The sequence below is a fragment of the Meleagris gallopavo genome, chromosome 5, assembly GCF_905368555.1.
Source record: "Meleagris gallopavo chromosome 5, MGAL_WU_HG_1.1, whole genome shotgun sequence".
In the NCBI taxonomy this organism is placed as follows: Eukaryota; Metazoa; Chordata; class Aves; order Galliformes; family Phasianidae; genus Meleagris; species Meleagris gallopavo.
The window spans coordinates 11527396-11548328 of NC_139408.1; the positions used below are offsets into that span (position 1 = coordinate 11527396).

General features: G+C 35.0%; 1 protein-coding gene across 1 annotated transcript in view; it reads left to right on the plus strand.

Annotated features, from left to right (window-relative positions):
* The window catches only part of OTOG (otogelin), a 94685-nt gene extending 74660 nt beyond the window's left edge, over positions 1–20025 (plus strand). Inside the window, exons 42-56 of the mRNA XM_010711107.3 lie at positions 244–382; positions 2371–2565; positions 3402–3614; positions 4351–4455; positions 4751–4861; positions 6131–6232; positions 6686–6784; positions 7528–7568; positions 8653–8728; positions 9661–9839; positions 11027–11131; positions 11534–11653; positions 12431–12476; positions 17152–17231; positions 18489–20025. Coding sequence (XP_010709409.2) covers positions 244–382; positions 2371–2565; positions 3402–3614; positions 4351–4455; positions 4751–4861; positions 6131–6232; positions 6686–6784; positions 7528–7568; positions 8653–8728; positions 9661–9839; positions 11027–11131; positions 11534–11653; positions 12431–12476; positions 17152–17231; positions 18489–18689 — 1812 coding nt within the window. The 3' untranslated portion in view covers positions 18690–20025. The remainder of the gene's footprint in view (positions 1–243; positions 383–2370; positions 2566–3401; positions 3615–4350; positions 4456–4750; positions 4862–6130; positions 6233–6685; positions 6785–7527; positions 7569–8652; positions 8729–9660; positions 9840–11026; positions 11132–11533; positions 11654–12430; positions 12477–17151; positions 17232–18488) is intronic.
* The last annotated feature ends 908 nt before the right edge of the window (positions 20026–20933 follow it).

Consider the following 20933-nt stretch of genomic DNA (forward strand, 5'->3'; position numbering starts at 1 on the left):
AAAGCATAGAGGAAGGAAGAATAAAGTTCAGTCTCACTTTTTTGCATTCATGCTCAGGAAACCTTACTTTTAAATACCAGTAGACTCTCTTTGTAGACCAATAAAGGCTAGTGATCTCTTTTTTTTTTACTGTCTGCCAAGAACTTTTTACTTTGTTTGTAGCTGATATTTAAAAAGTTCAATCTTTTTTGCTGCGTACCAGAGTCTCTATGAAAATATGTTTTTCATTTTTTTCCTTTTTAGGTTCCACCTGAGATATTCTGTGATATCTGGGTTCAAGATACTGAGTACATTCAAAACCCATGTGTCTCACTAGCTGCCTATGTGGCAATGTGCAACAAATTTAATATCTGTATAGAATGGAGGAGCAACGATTACTGCCGTAAGTATTCCGCATGTATGTGTACCTCTAGTGTTTGCTGAGACAAAACCTACCTAGTAATAAGAGTTAGCGTAAATTGAAACTATCTGTGCTCCCTGAGTTCTCAGATACTGTGGAAGTTATTATTGAGGTGATAAATTCAGCAGCTTCTATCATATAATTCAAAGTAGCATGTAGAAGGAATCATGCTCATTATGCCCATTTCACAGATGGAAAAGTTAAGCTGAAGAGACTTGCTCAGTGGCCTATCTCTGGCTTGTAATGTATTTAATTGTGGAAATTGAATCCTCTTCCATGCAGTGTTCATTTCTCCTAGTCGCTATTCATTAATAAAGTCAAAACATAAGAGAATTGATTTTGAAAAGGAGGAAGCCACAGAAACTTCACTGGTATTTTGAGCTGGCACTTTGAGTCTGCTTGATGCTGCTCCAGAAGGCTGCATCTTGACTGGAGAAAGTACTGTAGTAACCAGGAACCTTTGTGATTAAACAGAAAGTAGGGAGTAAAACCCTAAGAGCTTGTGGATCCTGTGAGAATCTATTTCCCAAAGGCCAAATGGAATCTGTAGTTGTCAGTGATTCCCTAGGAAAAGTTGTATGCAGTGATAACCCAGAGAGGTCTGCAGTTTCAGTACTCGGAAAGGGAAAGACCTGTTGGTCAACTGTGATCACCAGATCATACAATTGATTGTGCATAGAAATCATAAGAGCTGCCTTGTTAAAAGTGATTTCAGGTGAATATCTGCATACAGGCTTCATGTGGACGTGTCATAATAAGCTGCAAGTTAAACCAGTAGTCATAGAGTCTAAAGCTTAAAAATGGTCAGATTTAAAACAAAACAAAAAAAAAACAAAACAACAACAGTCCAGCCTCTTCACCTCTTCGGTTTTCTGGTTTTTACTAGCAAACACCATTTTAAAAAGATACCTTACAAAATATATCTGTATATACAGTTAAGTACTGCGCCCACTGTGAGGGAGCACATACTCTTACTTTTATACCACAGTGACCTCTGGTGGTGCATGCCCACAAAGGAAGAACCATCAAGTCACATTTGGATTTTGTGGTTACTGTGCGTCGATGTGCTGTGGACTGATTTTCAAAAGCCCAAGCTTTTCTATTTACAGGGCTGTACTAAGTATTTCCTGTGGGCATTACTGTCATTTATAGCAGGGAGGAACTGAACAGAATTGACCTCCACTTTAATATATAAACTGTAATCTTCTTTACTATTGAGCAGGTAGTCGCCTGTGTGAACTGAACATTGTCTCATTTACCATTGTTCCAGATTGTGTTACTGGGTGACTTACATATCCATACAAGATAAGGATCCTATTGGCTGTTCATAGAACCATATTGTTGGCATTTGTAGTCATTTTCTTTTCGTCATATTTATGTAGCTTGTATACAACTGGCATTTAAACACTACTTCGAACCAATGAAGTATCGTAGTAAATCCTCAAAAAGTTATTCTGACATATACTCATTAGATTCCAAAGAATTTACATTAAAATTATAATGAATGTTAAATTTAATTTTGTTGAATGACTTTAAAATAACAAACCTCATCCATGAGAGTAATTTATGTGGATGTCTGCTAAGTATAATCATGAATTCATACCATTTTTTATTATTCAGTGTAAAACAATGCTGAACTGGACTTTACATTTACCTTTTTTAGTAATAGACTAGGCTTTGTGCTTTAGCAATCACTGTTTTCTTTGGCCACTGCAAAGTACTTTGAATGTTTAAAAACACTTTATTACCAATCTTAGGCAGATCAAAGTCTAAGAAAAATGAAGTAGAAGTGCTTGCAAAATATTACTATGTTTGAATTCATGAAGAAGGTCTGCATCAGTGTTTTAGGTTAACAGATCCTACTGAGTTGACAAACTTCACAAGCTGACAAGGAGGCAACAGTGTCTTCCTTTAGGTAGTACATGCTCATGTGACTACATCTTCAGATGAGTGATTTCTTTCCTTTCTAGCCTTTGCCTGCTCTGAAAACTTCTCCTATCAGGCATGTATAGCTGCCTGTGAGGTTGCAGAGAGTTGTCAGAATAACGAGGTTGCTGCTTTGGACTCAGACACCTGCTTGGTGTTGACAGAAGGCTGTGTCTGTGCTGGAGGGACCATCCTTCACCGAGCTCACACTGCTGTCTGTATTCCTGAAGAAAAATGTGGTATGTTTTGATGTGATTTTCTTCTTTATTATCTACAAGCTGGGGTCAGATTCTTCACAATTAACAAATTCATACCTGGCCTGATGTTGTGAAGGTTTTGCATATGTTATTCAGTTGAGGATTCAGGAGTTTCAGTAAATATTAGCTTTACAGTTGAGAAAGCATTAAGTGTCCTTGTGACACAGCATTTTGCTTACTTTTCTGAGCTGAAAGATGCTCTTCAAAATGGTTGCTTTTGCTTATGTGCTCCATTATTGGAAGTATGTTAGTCTTAGCCCCCTTTTCACCTAGCCTTTTGCCAAGGAGTCCAACTATTGATATTAAGTGGCAATCAAAAGCTTTGCAACAGTTAATTATATGATTTGAATCATTTATGTCTTTTGTTCTTTTTGTGTTCATTTATATTTATTCTCTTTACAATTCTGCTTGGAGACACCATATTGTGGACAAATACTTAACACTAATCTTAAAGATGCCATTTATTACAAATAAAATTGCATAAAGCACTGTAATTAATAATAGCTTTGTCATATGTGAAATACAAAAGCAAGTTATTTTCAGATCACAACTTGAAAAACAAAGGATTGAATTGGAATCTTAAGTACCTAGCTTTGCATGGGAGGTACAAAGCAAAGTGTAGGCCCTGATCCTCAAGAGGATATTGATTGCCTCGCGTTCCCACACAAACTTGGTCTCAGACTGTCTCCTCTTTAACTTTTTTGTGGTGTAATGTGTGATCTCCTAAAAGCTCCCCATACCTGCTGTGGAAGAAAATGGTGATCAAAATTGGAAATAAAGAGGAATTACTTCAGTTTTCTGTTGTTCTCATTGTCTAGCTTGTACAGACAGCTCAGGAGCACCTCATGCAGTAGGTGACATCTGGAAAACATCTTTGAGTGGATGCTGCATGGAAAAATGTGTTGACACTGAGACTGTTATTCCAGTGGAGTACAGCTGTTCCGATAGCCACAATTTTGACTGTCAGCGATTTGCAGAAGTGGTCTTGCTTGTTCCTGATGATCAGACATGTTGTCCTCAGAAGATCTGTAGTAAGTATTCTTTAATGGTTATGATTAATGCTCACTGAAATACATAGATAATCTTTCCTGTGGTTTGTTGTCCTAATACTCACCTTATTTTTGAAGTGAATAGTAATTATCTGAATTTGTAAGTTGTGAAGAAAACTGTGAAAACTTTATATCATTGACTCAGAATCTAGTGGGATTTATCAGAGAGGTAGGAGGAGGGGACAAATTTTAAAAGAATTAAATAGCTCTGTGATTATTTGGTATGCATATATTTATCTCAGCAGTACAGTCTAGTGATACACTTTTAACATCCAAATACAAATCAGTGATGTAAGTAATGACTAAAAAAAAAAAAAGATCAGATGATTTTGTATGTGCTTTACAAATTCAGCAGTAAAAAAGGATATAAAAGCTTTTGTTCATATTTAGGTTAGAAAATTCATATTGAAAACAAGTTGCAAGGGGTTTTGCTCTTTTTGCCGTCTGGGTTGATATAGTTGTCATGAATTTTTCACTGGAATTGCAGTTTTTAAGTGGAATTTCCAAGACAATTCAACTGTAGTTTGATTTTGCCTCAAGAGAGTGAGGCTCAACAATTCTGAACATAGTCTGAGGGGTTTTTGCTAATTTGTTGTGGTTACTCAGAGATATGTGTTATCAGACTGCAAATACTGCTTGCCACTACTCCATTTATAAATGCATAAAGTAGTTTAGATGTTCTGTTTGTTTGTTTTTTTTTTTTCCCTTTATGAAATAGTTTGTAATCAGAGCCTATGTGAACCCCTAATCCCAGAGTGTAATGGCTTGGAAAAACTGGTCACTTACTACAATGAAGAATCCTGTTGTCCCAACTACGTTTGCGGTAGGTGACAGTCAACTAAGATCAACTTTTAAGCAAAAAGGAACTTAGAATAGAAACCATTTTAAAAATGTCAGTTTACAAAATTTTCTTTCATCTAAAAACTCATGGTTGGAATATGCCTCAGTTGGTGCAGACATAATGGAGTCCTGTGTTCCAGGATCAGGCAAGAATGTATACATCGCTCTGTCATAGAGAGTTCCATAGTATTTCAGTTCTCTCTGATTTCTTACTGATGTAGCATTACAAAACGGGAATGATGTATTTCACATAAATAAATCTGTTGTGCTTGTTTCAGAATGTGATCCAGCAAAATGTGAACCAATGGAGCACATGCCAAGCTGTCAAGAGGATCAAACACTTATTGCTGCTCGGGTGGAGAGTACATGCTGCATATCCTATATATGTGGTATGGAATCCTGGCTGGTTCAATCTCTAAGAGTTTTCATGCATGCAGTGATAGCTGTTAAAACTTAGCAGTTAAGATTACTCGTACTTTCTTGAGCTCTTCCAGCATAGTAAAGCTTGAAAGTGGTTAAGGAAATGGGCATTAAGTTTATAGGACATAGGTAATGACAACTACCATCAAGAGTCATAGAGTGGCTTTGTGTAGCTGAATAGTATTTTTAGGTCAAGTAGAGGATTGATGGTGTATTACATGAATGAATGATTTGCCTTTGATCTTGGCCTTTGAGAGAGACTGACCAAGTATAGTATGCCACTGTGGTTGTTTGATTGTTTTCTCTAAAGACTGAAGTTATATATGCTATGTCTCTCTGTATCCTGTTGTATCATCTATGGCCTATTTTAACTTGATGGCAAATATCCTATATAGGAGTATTATGCAGATTTGTTCAGTTTTCTTGGGATTTGGTCCCTACTAACTTGATATAGTAATAAAATTGCACTTTCGGTATCAATTTAGAAGTTCAATTTGCTATCAAGTAGTTGTTTTCGTTACGATATTAAGTTTATAATATATATCCCATATGTTTCTCTTGAATGGGTTCTGTTTTTGAACATAGATTTCTGTGAATCACAGACTGATTCATCTTGATTAGCATTTCCATGTGCAAAGTTTGAACCTTAAAAGAGAACAAGTGAAGTCTGAAATACACTTTTGTCATTTACAGTATTCAGGAAGCACTTTGAACATGTGACAGTAGTGTTCTACCTTTGACTTTTTTGTCTATCCATGCAACATCCTTCTGTTTCTTTTTTTGATATAATGAATCTTTGAACTGGTATTTACACTGAATATATCGACTGTGATTTTGCTGCGTGTTTAAGTGGGAGGATAAAACCAGCATCACTTGTAATTGCCTTTAATTGAGGATCAAAGATACTGTATTTCTGGCAGAGGAAGCATTTCTGAAAACAGGTCTTGGTTGGAGAGAAAAACCAGGAAAATTTTTCACAACAAAAAGTGTGGAGAGAAAGTCCTGTACATTATGATCTGACACAATTACTATATTCATTATTTTTTTTAAGCAGACTACAAAGAAAAGGCAAGCTGCTCTGAAAATTAGCATCTTCTGTATGGAAGGAACAACTTTACAGTACATCTGTTCTTTTTAATGTGTCTGTGAGGAACTTAATGGGCGTGTGTTTCCTAGGCAGTGATAAAATTTCTTCCTATGTTTTAGATTTAAATAATTGTGTTTTTTTTTTTTCTAAGCATGTGGGGCTTGCTCTGATGAAATACCCAAATGTCAAGAAGGAGAAGTTCTTATTGTGAATGACAACACTACAGAAAGGTGTTGCCCTACCTACCAGTGTAGTAAGTTTGACTTGATTTTGTTATTTTAGGTAATAGAGAACATGGTAACTTCTGTAGTGTGGATGTTCACTGCCAAAAAAAAAAAAAAGGTGGATTAGAGATACAGCTTCATTGTGCATATGAGCAAGCAATCATCTGTTTACTCTTTTAAAACTTCATAATCTGAATATCTATATCATGGAGACAAACTTCTTACCCCAATTTCTGGAAATATTTTATGTTGGCTAATTTTATTAAATATTTATTTGGCTGTGTTAAATATTCGTTTAGGATAGCTGTGCTTCACACTGCTATGACCTGATGGCTATCACATTTCAATCATCAGTCTATTCAAGTAACATGTTTTCTAAAGATATTAATTAAATAGGCCATTTAGTATCTCTTGATTTATATTTCTACTCATCAAAATATGACAACCTTGTTTTTACTGGACTTTCTTTTCTTTAATTTTAGTTTGTGAAATACATCGTTGTCCTGAATTCAAATGCATGCTAGGCATGTCTTTGGTGGAGGTATGGAGCCCAGAGAAGTGCTGCCCCTTTCGGACATGTGGTAAAATGACTAATTTTCATTTCAGTTTCTTTAGACAATAAAATACAAGAGCTTTGGCAACTTGTATTTAAGTCTAAAACTTTACTAAATACATGAGCAAATGATGATGTGATGTGCGTACAAGCCAGTTCTATAAGGGTGACTTACTCATGAACAGCTGAGATTGTAAATCATCTCATGGTAAAGAGCTTGAATCTGCCTGGTTTGTTTTTTTCTTGCTTCATGAGGATGATAGCATACTGTACAATTTGTACATCCAAAATGGGTGACTTCCCATCTTGGCAATTTCTTAAAAGTTAGTAATTTATTTATGGCTTAAAAAAAAGGGTGAAGTGTTCATGGGTCAGGAATTTGCCAGTTTACAAGGGTGGCAGTGCAACTGTTTATTACGCCCTAGATACAATTCTCCATTGCTTTGTATTGAGGACTCTCAACACTGCAAGGGAGCAAGAGGCTACAATGATCATGTTTTTATCAACATATTCAGACAGGCTGTAGATGATAAAGCATTGCAATTTTTTCTAAATGGCTAAAGGTGGTTGCAGAAACTGGAATTCATTTTTATGATGGATCAGCAACCAGACATAATTCTGGACTCCCCAAGTTATGTATTTCAAATAGCTGCAAAGCCTCTTCAGTGATGACTCAAAAATGTGGAGCTTCTGTTTTCTCTGATGCTCTGTTTAGAAGAAATGGTATATAGCTTTTTAAACCATTGTTTCTGTAATTGTGTTTTGTTTTAGAATGCTCATGTGAAACGATCCCCAAACCTCAGTGCAAACTGGTATGGAATCTTTCTTATCTGTCAGAATTCTTTTATAATTTTCTCATGGAATCAATCAGTATTTTATTAAAAATTAAATGTGGAATGCTGTGTCATTCTCTTTTATCAAAATTGTTTTACTAGAAGCTAGATCACTTTTTAAGAAGTCAGGTTTAAATGTCCTGCAGAATAAAATGACTATTTGACACTAATTTTTCTTCAGATTTTTTATTGCCTATGGCCCCTGAGTATCTATGGAATGGAACTACTTTCATGCTTTTGAAGACATAATTTTGTTCTTCAGTTGTCGTACAGTGCATCATGTTTTGTTAATCTTATTTGTCATTGTGACAGATAGTCAAGTCAGTACACGCTTATCTGTAGCACGTACTCAAATAATTGACTCACCAGTGTTTTTTAAGTTGTATTCCACCGTGACTTGTTTTCCACTACAAAAGTGCTTATTAGCACTATTGGGTTAGGTTCTCAGTCAATATCAGATGTTTTATCCAGAAAACAATGCTGCAAAGGGAATAATTAATAAAAAATCTAATTTGAAACTCTCTGGATACTGTACGTAGATTTTATTGAGGATTTCTAGTTAGTAAACTTCAAAAGGCTTTGCAAATGATGTTGTTGTTAGTACTTCATCTTATAGATGAAGAAACTTAAGCACAAGGTATTACAAGGTATTAGGAAAGTCTTGATTTTCATCTATGTAAACCAGTAAAAAAGTACAGCCGGACAAGCATAATACTACTTGTATCTGTTAAGTTAATCCATGCAAAAATAAACTCCATATTGCTTGGAGAGTTCTGTATAAAGGCAAGCTACTGGATTTTTTTTTTTTTGTCTTTAATGTTTCCTGTACTGGCACTGATAACGGCTCCTATTTTTCAGATGTAAAATAAAAATAACAAATACAGTATTTGCTTTTCATTACTAAATTAAATATCATTATGGAAGAGCAAAGTGAATTCCAAAGTAGTTACTGGGCGTCAAGAGATACTGCTACTTGAATCCCAGAGGAAAGGTGTCTAAAGTAAAAAGATAAGATGAGCAAACTGTCATTCCACTTCTCTTTTTTCTGCTTTTATATCCATAGGGACAGAAACTTCAGATAGATGAACAGTTTCAGAACAGTTCAGAAAATATATGTAACTGTGTTAAATACAAATGTGGTAAGTCCAGAAATAATCTAATTCAAAGAAATACCCTTTCAAGTGTAAAATAAAATTAGTAGTTATAAATTGGATGTTTGAGCTTTGAACGTGGTACATAGGAGGAAAGAATTGACTGACATAATTCACAAATAGCAGGAAAGGGCAAGAGAACAGGATCACTCACTAAATACTTGGTTGATTATAGCCTGTCCTTGGATTCTGTTAGTTCCTGTAGCAAAGTCTGTGCACAGAAATAGTAGGCAGAATTTGGGAAATGTTGGGTGGTGTTCACTGAGCAGTCTGTGCATTAATGAGCTGGATGGAGAACTCCAGCAAGAAACTAAAATCCATACTTGATGTCTAGGAGTAGCCCCATTAGCCCATTATGAGGTTACTCAGGAACTGGTTAGATACGCTTACGTGTTGTATGTGAACAAGGAGATAGTTTTCAGTGCCATGCAGAGCTCATCTGGGAGCATGCCCAGTAGTGCCAGAGAAAACTAATTCTGTGGGGCACGCAGCTGGATGACAGTTGAGATTGTCTTTGCATAGATTTCTGCAACAAAGATACTTCTGAGCTAATTGTGCTCTATTGCCTCCATAATCAATGGGGAGAAATAGACATTTATCAGGCACAATTCTTCTTACCATAAAGTAGAATTAAAGCCAGTTGAAGTCTCCACTGTTAATTTTGTGGTGCTGCTGAGAAAATGTTAAATTCATGAGGAGTTATGTTTGAAGTAATTTGGCAACTGTAGTGAAACATTAGGCTATTATTATTAGCAGTTTATATTTGAAAATCTCTCCCATAATTCTTGAAGAGGTAGAGTAGCTTTTTCCATGCCTATTATACTCTTTGAAGCTTTTTAATTTAATGTTTTGATATCAAGATAATTGTACTGAGTTTGCTGGTGGTTTTTATTTTTTTCCGTGTGTGTTTTTTCTTGTAGTGAGAGACAAAGTTTGCCTGAGTAATGAGAGAGGTGTGCTGCTGCCTGGACAGACAATTGTGGAACACAGTCTAGATGGCATTTGCCATATTTCTTACTGTACAAATGTGATTGATCCTTCCACTAAATACTACAGAATAAACACTTCTTCAGTAGCCTGTGCTGTCAAGTGCAAAGCTGTAAGAAATTCAGATTTTAGACATGTATATTGTGACTGGTGTTCTTAATTACTATTTTTTCTTGAGTAGATTATAGTCATGAGAACAAGATGGAAAAAGTAACTATGAGACCCTCCTCCCCTCAGTGATTTACTACCTATCTTGGATAGAAGTTTATTGAAATCTCTCTCCTTTCACTGTTTTCCCAGAATATAGATAATCTGTTGATGCTGTCTTTGTTTCTGTATGTTGAATGTCATAAATTCATAAAGTGTTTTATTATGTGATTTACTCTCTCCATAAATTACCCATTTGATGGGTAATAAATACCATAAATGGATAAAATACCAGGTGCCTGGCTGAGGCACAGAACGGATACAATTAAGTCATTAATAACCGTACTATTGCTCCCCTTTAGAAAGACAAGAGGACCTTATTTGATCTTAATTTTCTTAAAACTGCAATTGTATTTAGGGAGAGTTGAGCACTAGCCCAATGGAGAGATGGCTTGAAGGTTTGGACAGATTTATTCTCACTGAGAATAAAGAAGGTGACAAGTTCTGTTACCATCTCATGCATTTGAACGAGCTACTGCAGAGACCCAATGCTCAGCAAGGTCCCATATAGAGTAGCAATTGACTAAGGGACTAACAGCATACTGCCACTGTGCATCTTTAGCTTTAGCTATGTTGTACAGGCACAAATTGCCCGACATAGCAGCCATTAGGTCAGTAAGAACTGGGAAGAGAATAATCAGAAGAATTTTAAATGTGATGAAAGCTACATTTAATTTGGAAATGATATCTTGGTGGGTTTTTTTTTTTTTTTACAAACCATGATACATAACCATGGGAATATTATATGGATTACTTTTTAAATTATGTTTTTGTTTGTTGTCTAATGTGTAAAAAGTTAAAACTTCAATGGTTGTTAATGTAAGTTGTCAGACTAACATTTAAAAATTATAGAAAACCAGTTAATTCTCTGAGCTGGAGCTTCTTCTCATTTTTGTTCATATCGGTGGTATTTTATATTTTATAAAAGGTTCCTGAACATACAGAGCATACAAACACAAGCTGTGTGCTTTTGAAAGTTATTTAAAAACTGTCTCTAAAATAAAATACCCCTAAAAAATCTGCCCATTATTTTAATAAAATGTCAAGTTGCACAGTGGTTTCATACAAGGGATAATCTGTTTATTTTGGCAGAATCAAGTCTATCAACCTCCAAAGGATTTAACAACTTGCTGTGGTAGCTGTAAGAACATATCATGTCTCCACACTTTCAACAACGGCACAGTTTCCAATTTTAAGGTAAGTTTATAAATCCCTCAAAGTATTCAGAAGTAAAGAAAAAAGTCAGATAATGCTATACACGCGTTCCCAAATACATTGTGCAAAGAAGAGGTACTTTTGGCTAAATGCTAGGAATAATTTTGCATTTACTCAACATTATTTTTTGGAGTGTCAATCATATAGCTGTCTACAAGGATTAAGGGATTTTGATACATTGGAGAATAATAGCTTGACTATTTTAGAACCTGCTTACATGATTTAATAGACTTTAACAGAACTTTAAGGTACATCTAAATCATATTTTGCTCTATTACTTTTGTTTCAGACAAGGTTGGATTCAGTGGAGTTGTATAATAAATATTTTTAGTACTGTTTTTGCTGAGTTGCTGAGTATAGATTCTGTCTTACCATTTTTAACAGCCTGGTACTACTTGGATTTCAAACTGCATGAGATATGAATGCTTAAATACAGCAATCGGATCGGTTCTGGTTGCATCTTCAGTTGGCTGCCCACCCTTTAATGAAACCGAATGTGTAAAGGTCAGTGCTTAATACGTTGCTTACGTTCCACCTATGATTCATGATTTCATGAAAAGATTAACATCGACAAAAGATTCTCTGATCTCAAGACGGGAGACATTTGTAAGTTCTTGCAATGCCTGCAGTTTTGTCCAGATATTTGAAGATGAAAAACTCTAACTATACATGTATAGCATGCCACCAGACTCCCCATTTACACAGCTGGAGATGCCACATTCTCAGAAGATATTTTCTCTTCTCCTGGAGGTTTGTAACATCAAACTAGTTTTTCATGCAGCTGTCTGAACTTGGATGATTTTCTGGGTTAAATAACTTTATAACTGACTTCATGTGTAGCAATTTGCTTTATCACAGTGGTAAGGAGCGTTGAAGAAAAGGAAAGATTGTCAAAATATCATTAAAATTTTCAACATTCAGACATAAGGCTTTTTGGGCTAGATTTGCAGGGGAAGCAACAATTCTTTTACTTTGCAAAATTATTTTAGACTAAGTGCCAGCAAACGTATGCAGGGAACAACTCCATTTCAAACACATTTACATGGTACACAAGCAGGGAGTAGTCCTAGAATAAGTAGATGTTTATAGTTCTTTCTTACTGATAACAATGGATTGGTTCTTCAGAGAGAGTCTTTTGCCCACGTAAGGTTATAAAGATATAATGGTAAATTTGTAGAGCTTTCCTAATAAAGATTTTCCTAATAGTGAGGACATGCAGATATATGTGAACAAATGTTCAAAAAAATTGACTTTTTTTTCCCTGTCATCTTTCTTGATCAGGTTGGAGGCTATGTTGTACCATTCTTGGAAGGATGTTGCAAAACATGTAAGTGATTAATGAAACTCACAAATTTCCACTCATTGAGACTCACGAGACTGTCTGATCTGTTGTTACTTTAGAAATATGTTTGATTCTTTACTGCCTGGAAGCTTGATTCTGATCTCAAAAGATGTGCTCTTCCCAACCTCATTTATGTGAATACTAATGAAGCTAGTGCAGTTAAACCAGAAAAAAGTGGTTTAGCACTGAAGGATTTACTCCAGTGACACAGACTATGGCTGGCCAAGTCTCTAAATTTGCTATCTTGAGTACTTTCTTCTTCTCATGTAAAACTCTTAAAAATAATAATTACTGCATCTAATGCTACTGTATTTTGGAATGTGCCTTAAAAAATGCTTCAGCTACACTCACATCTTTATATCTGGCTAAAAAAAAAAGAATTGATCTATGCTGTTTGTAAGTTAACTCTGTAAATACCTAACTAGTTGTAATATAGTCCTGGATTCTGTTAATAGACACATTTCAAAAGCTTTCAAGCAATGTCTTTTAAAATAACTTAGAAAAAAAAACACCCTTACCTGATACCAAGATCTGTTTTGATGTCTATGAGAGCTAGTAAAGGGGTTCTGGAAAAAGTAAAATAATTCTTTACAGAAAGCTTTCTAAATTTGATAATTCTCAACTACAAATCATGGCCTAAGTACCCTTTTTCTTCATATCCTGGTACGTAAATATACGTAACTGGGGCTCATTCACTGCATGAGCCAAACACCTGACCTGTAGAATTTAAGTTCTAATACTTGAAGTTACAACCTTAAAAGCAGTGTAAAAGGATATTTGTTTTACTGGACTGTATTATATTATCTTTTTAAAAACTACAAAATTCTCACTCTATTTGCGTAAGTGGGTAGAACATTGACCTAAGAGCTAAGGATAGGAGATAAACTGTGGGAGAGAGTTGGAGAAATGTATAAGTATTTCCTACTGGTTGGGATAGGACTTGATCGTGACTACCAGATATGACATCATATTCAGAGTTACTGCAATGAGATATATGTTGTGAGTCAGGACACACTTTTTCAATTTCATTTATTACGTATTACATGCTGTGGTACAGAGCTTCTTGAAATTATAGATGTGCTTTTTTTTTCTGCTCCCAATCACTGGAAGGCAATAGTACTACATCTTCATGATGTAGATCATGAAGATGAAAGATTCATCTTTCATTGTAATGGACCTGTGCTTTAAGCACTTGTTCCAAGTTCTTTAGCTGACTCTCGATTGGCTCTTTGAGATCAGTTTTTGAGATTATCTGACATTACTGTTCAATGCCTTACTAGCCAGACAAGCCAATTTCTGAACAAAATACTTATTAACGCAGCTAAAAATCTATTAAGCTGATTCTGATTTTCAGCAAGGCAGAAGATACTACTGATATATTTAAGAGGGATCATAACCACACTCTTAAATAATTAAGACAAAATAAACTTTTTAATGTGGGGCAGAATAGAAAATTAGTGGTTAATAGAAAATTAACCACTTAAAAATAGCCATTGACTTTGGAGATTTGCATTTACAAGTATATTCATGTTGTTGATTTCACAGCTGTTTATAGATAGCATGGCCAGTGAATCATGTAGTTAAGTCTGACTCAGAACAAATCTGGCATGAGAGCTATCAGTCAATTGTTATTGTGTGAGACATTTTATGAGAAGGGTTATCAGCATGCCATTTTCTTTTGAAATACTTTATGATTAGAAATCGTTGTGATGTTTGCTTTCATTTTAAAAAATGAAGTCCTCTGTGTAAGCCTCAAGAGTTCCACAAAAATCCAAAGAGTTTTTTTTACCAACATGGCTAGAAAAAAAATATATATACTATTTCTTTCTCGCAGTCCCAGAGAACAACTTAAATCTGGGATACCAGATAGTCTTAGTTATACTGACATAGATCAGAAATAACTTTTTTTTAAGATATCTGGGTTTGAATCAGTTAAACAAATAAAAGTAATAGATCCACGATGTAATGCAGCATTCTTAGCAGTATGTTTGAATTGTTCCTGGTTTTGACATTATGTGTTGCAAGTAATATACAGACTTTGTAATGTTGAATTCCTTTCTCAACTGTGTTGAAATCTAATAGCTTCAAACTGTTTCATATTGATAGGGAATCCTTTATAACATATAAGCTGTTCAACGTGTAATATTCTTACCAGGTTCTTCCGTGTCAATGTTCCTCCCATTCCCTGTTAGCCCAGTCACTCCTACAGCCTATGCTAGCTGTAATAAAGGTACATTTTCCTGAAATTAGTAGAATCAACCCAAACAGCATCATTGTTGATTTCCAACAATGTACTCCCTGATAGGAGCATCAGGCCTTATGTTATCCAGTTATACCAAAAGCTGCAGTGTAGTAGAGCTGCTTATGGTTCAGAATGGCTCCCATTGTGTTTTGGTTTTGTTTTTCATTTTGCACTGCGTGGGCAGTGCATTGTTGTTAGCCAACAATATACTGTTGGTAGTAAGCACTCGCGTAGTCTTTAGCTTGCTGCATGTGTAAATTATTGTCTTTGAAAAACGTACGCTAATTCCATTATGTGTACAGTGCTGTAGAACATAGACACTAATGGCTTTGCTTGTTAAAGTTAGTTTAATAAATAACTTTTTTGCATATGCTGTTTCATATAGCTTTGCCTACAGTGGCATATTCAGTAGAAGTATTTCATTTCTTTCTCTGCCGTAGTAGGGGCAGTTTACTGAAAATAGCAAGCCTGTGTTTACTCCATGAAAATTGGAGATCTTATTTGTTGTGTTTAATAGATAACTTCTGGAGTTGTAACGTGGTATGAATGCAGTTAGCTTGGCATTTATTTTGTGAAAACATCTCTCCGTATTTCTGTAAGAAAAACAATGTTGACTGTAATTTTGTTCATTGCTGAGCGACACATGTTTCATTAAACTACGGTCCTGACTCTAGGAATACTACATTGAAGTCTATATTACTCCTTTATGTTGACATCACTTTAAATGACAAAGCTGTTGAATCAACTCGAAAAGAAGGAAGGAGTTTTGACCATAAAGAACATGAAAAAGAAATTCATTAACACAGCCCATTTAAGAAAATTTTCACATGTTTTGAAAGGCTCTACAGAGAAAAGTATACCATATTTAGAGCTCATTAAAAGCCACTGGACATTAAAATACATACATGGAAATACTTTATATATTTATGTGAAATGTGATGCAGTTCTGCTGTAGCCCAGATGAAGTCATAGCCACAGCTGCACTGATTTCTGCATCCTACACACCGTGTGTAATGTAAGAGAAGAAAGTACATGAAAAAGACTGAGAAACATAAAACAATGGTGAGTTTTTTATATTCAAAAGTATTTTTTCTTCTTTTCTCAATTTCTTTTTTACCTAAGGAAATATAATTCAATAATAGTTAAGCACTAGCAGCTATTTCTGATTGTAGATGTTAATTTCCTAACAGGAAAGTTCATTGCTGTCCTTTCTTTCAGATTCTAGAAACTTATGCTATGCCTAGAGTCGTAGCGAGTCCTCAAGTTCTTATGTTGTTTGAAAAGTGGAGAAAAAAAAAGAAAAAATACACTCCCAAAAATTCACAAAAAAATATTTCTCTTTTGGAAGCAGTTTAACCTGATTTGACAGTGATTAGAGTAGGAAACTGGATGTTGGGCATAAAGATGCAATAAAACTCTGTCACACTTTAGTATTAGACATTGGTAAGACCAACGAGTCTTTAATTGTCCTTGCTTTTCTGGAGCTAACACCTTTGGTTTGCTTGGCTGAGAGAAAATGCAGTTTTCTAAGTAGAGAGATGTGGGAGTGCATCATGCTGTGTAAAATATGTTAAACTGTGGAAGCTTTTATAGTGGAATGAACTATTTGTTTTTCTTGCAGATCTTCAATGTGATGTGATTTCTTCAATATAGAGAGGATCACCTTGAGAAAATACTGTGCTTTCTGATTTCAGACAACTGAATTCTAGACTGAACTTTGTTGCTTTTCTTCAAAATGCCCAGGATTCTCTCCTTAAGTCAAGTTTAACTGCTTTTATTTCATTTCTTAATTTCTTTATATCTTTTTTTATTTCATCACATACTTTGTAAACACTTTTGTGAGATAAAATGTGAACAGACTGCAAATGAAAATGTAAATAAAATATTTAACTTATTAATCTATGTTCTTTTTCTTATTTAAAAAGATATACAGAATCCCTCCTGCCCGCTCCCTCTGCTGAGCCCTGATTACTTGCAGATCCTGGTTTTATGTTCATTTTAAAACTTATTAATATCGCTGGAATTTGGTTATTACTATTAAGATTTGATTTATTTAATAGAAAATGCAGTTTATGCATCTTGAAAAAGCCATCTCACATGAGTAATTGATCAGCTTTACAAAATTTTGTGAAAGACAGCATAGACTTACTCTGTAAAAGGCTTCTGAATGAAGAATAAAACTTTCAGAGATACTGGAGATACTGGAGATACAAGGAGATGTATTTTAATGAGTGAACGAGAATGTTTTAAAAGCAGTGACTTCAATGCAAAGTATAGCTAATGTTGCAAGAGCTTTTGTAGAGATGTACTGGGTATATTCTTTGCCTGTTGACACCATAACGCATTCAGGAATGTTCTTATCTCTGAAATGTTAAGAAGTTTGAGCTCATATTTTTTCAATCAATGCCCATTTTGCAGGTAAGGAAGATGGAAAATTCTGTAAAAAGGTGACTGTTAGGATGACTATCCGCAAGAATGACTGCAGGAGTAATACACCAGTAAGTAAATAAATATTAAAAATTATTTTAATATGATGATAGTAAGAAAAATAGCGTGAAAGAAAACAAAAATCTCACGGTGCTACTGTCTGCATCTCTCTGTATCACAGAGATGGAAGTTTGTGTTTCCTTACTTTATAAGCAATTATCTTCCCAATTAAGAAGAAAAATGAGGATGTCTCCCCTGCTTTTGAACACTTCTAGGCTGAAGTTAATTTAGTGCAAATCCTAGCTCTCATTTTACCCTACAATGCAATTAGTAGGGTACAATGCAGTTAACTTTAATATAACAGACACTTGCCAGTGATACACTGCAGTTGAAACTACTGCAGATGTGTTTAATTTTCCGTCTGTCCTGGGAAAGTGTTTCAATGCCATCTTAAATGCCAACAAAGAAAGGAATCTTGGCTCCTGAAGTTCATCTTTAGACAGCAGCATGAGCATATTGTGATATATATAGGAAGAACGAGGTGCTATCCGTATGTCTACTGAATGATTTATGGTTGAAGACACCAACCTCTTGCTGGGCAGTAAGGCAATGAGAGCAGTAACAAGAGTGCAGACGTCTTGTGTGAGATGTGTAAGAGCACCTGAAAAAGCTGTAATAGAAGAGTATTGCATAACAGCTGTAACCTCCAAAGTGACACTGAGTACATTTTGCAGACTGAACTGTTGTACAGCCAGAAAATTTCGTCTCAGTGTTAAGAAATGCATCAAACAGCAATGCAAAACCTGCTTACTGAACTTGAAAAAATTACGAGTTTTGGTGTCTTTTTCTGTCACAGGGTGTCCTATGGTTGTAACATAGTGACAATTGTTGGCTTTTTCGTTATATTCCTGCTTACTGCTGCCAGCATATTAACACCACATGAGTATACTGCTGAAATTAATACTGTAGGAAGTTGTTGGGAACATTCAGTGCCATGTTCAAGCCACGGTTGCTATGAATACTTTTAAATTTAAAACTGAAGTTGTTTCTTTGTGTGTATTAATAGCCAAAACCTGCTGTTACTGAAATCAACAGGAAAGTTATCATTAAGCTCAATGAGATGAAAGTTGAGACATATCTAGGCAACACGCTTTAGTGTTTATTTATTATTCAAGTGCAGTGGAATTCCATAAGAGGATAAAATAAATTCCTTCTTTTTCATTGCTTTGCAGTTGGTTTGGGGTGCCTAATTTCTTTGGACTTTTTTGTTTAGGAACATTATTTCCTAATTGCTTAATTTTGTTGATATTCTTTACAATTTTTACCAGGTGAACATTGTTTCATGTGATGGAAAGTGCCCGTCCGCAAGTATATATAACTACAACATCAACACATATGCAAGATTCTGCAAATGCTGCAGGGAGCTTGGACTACAGAGACGAACTGTGCAATTGTATTGCACTAGTAATTCAACCTGGGTCAGCTATTCAATCCAAGAGCCTACAGACTGTTCTTGCCAGTGGTCTTAAGAATAAATAAATACAAGGAAAGTAAACAGTCCAGCTGCTGCTAGCATAAGATAATTTGAATGTCTGTAAAAAATTTACCAGCTTAATGTTAAAAGATAAAGGAACAAAAATATTTTTGGACTTTCCTCTATTTCTAAAGAATGGGTTTGCATCATTTGTGTTTGGATTTGTCTTCACTTCACAGGCATTATTTTAAGAGTTCTTGTAATATGTGCCAACTTAAAAGGTGATTTATATTTGAAACACCTCAAGGGAAAGAACACCACCTATTTTGTTCTCTGAGGCTGACCCAGTGTTCTGAGGCACCCATTCCTGTATTAAGTCATTGATACATGGGTGTATCTAGCAGCAGTCTACTATTTTGAATGCATTGCAATGCTGCAAATACATTCAGTATCTACTAAGAAAAAATGTTTGGACAATATGAGAATTTTTCAGTTCAAATCATCTTCCTAATGAAAATTAGAGTATGAATGGGAAATGAAGATACAGATATTATTTTTTAATCAGGGAAAAATTCTTGCTATTAATAACAGTATGTAATATTCCCTGGTAATAATTTCAATATTTTGTAGTGTATTTTATATTGTAGTAAAAAGTAGTATGGCCAACATGTAATGTATAGCAGAGACAGACTGTTTTAGGTTAGTCATCAGTAGTAATGTTTTCTTTTATCTAAACAATATGACATAAACTGAAAATACAGAGATTGAACAAATAAAAACAATTTTACATTCATTTACATAGCTAATACTTTAAATGAAAATGGGCATCTTATAAAACATTTACAATATTTCTTTAGCAGAATGTACTGTGTTTTACACCAATATTAAAGATGTGAAAATTCATTAGGAAATTAAAAAGTAGGATTATTAGTCTGTCTAAAAGAAAAATGTAAGTAGAAATACTTTGTCATCAATATATGTCAAGTGTTTGATATTGAAAATGTACAATTATAAGACTTGGAATTTCAAAAGCAATTCTGTTGATGAATTTGAACAATTAACATTTTGTTGTAACAAACTACTCTTTTTTTTTTTTTTTTCCTCTAAGCTAATGTTATTGACCTGTTCCTGACTAATTCCTGACTAATGCCACCAAGATGCTGCAAAAATTTAGTTGTTTTAGTTTTGTAGATCAAACAGTAGATAGCACAGTGATATGCTTAAAATTAGAAAATATAAAAATGGATCTCAGCATTACTTGTTAGAAAGCTGCTTGTGTAGTTAATCCAAAGAAAAATGGGTTGTCAAAACCAGCTGTGAACAGTTTTGATATTAATTTTTATACTGTACATTTCATTCTTACAATATCTAATAAACAACAAGGAGTCTTATTTTGTTACAATTAATTTTGCTGTTGTTGAAGCACCTTACTATGTGATTCAACATGCGATGTTTACTGATTTGTTTTTCAGCAGTGCATATGCTTCAGAAAACTACAAACTGAGGAGAAGGAAAATGCTGTTTATGGGATGCTGGGCCAAGTCTTCAGTTGCCTATAATTCAAAATTGCGAAGATGAACTTCAGCCACTCTTTATACCAACTGGCAGATGTCATCTTAGAGGGTAGGAATTAAAAGAAAGCTGCTTCTTTTGCTCTCAAGCAAGGCATTTCTCAGTGCAAAGTGCCAACCACCAAAATAAGAGACTGAACAAAACAGGAATTAGTCTAACCAACATGCTTCCATGGGCCCTTCTCTTACTGCTCAAGCTAACGGTAAAGTGCTTGTTGCTTCCAGCACAAGGCAGTTACTTTGAAAGGCATTTGAGAGGCAGACATTTCTCTGCTGCTTTTAAGAGCAAGTAAATACTGGCTTGTATCAGCAAAAGTAGGAAGTAGAGCGTGGTGTCCAGAAACCATAACCAAACACTGATTTGTTTCCACTTCAGGAATGAAATAATTAACATTGTGTTAAGTCCCTACATCTGGATTTGTAAACATTAGGCTTATGCTGAGAGAAACAGGAGGAAGATCCATACTGCTTATGGCATGACAAAGGAAGCCCCTTTACCCCTTGATTAGCGTTAAATTCCTTCACAGATGCTTAGCCTGTCTTTCTGTGGTTAGTTCAAAGCAATCCAAACCCTTCACGTGTATTTACCTTACTTGGTGTTTGCACAAAGCAACTCAGCTGGAAAAAGATTTGACTTTATTTGTACTTCAGTAAAGGCAACCCTAACTGAGCAAGGAGTTTATCTGACCCTCACTATATTGCCTTTTGGTTATGTAGATTAAGTAGCC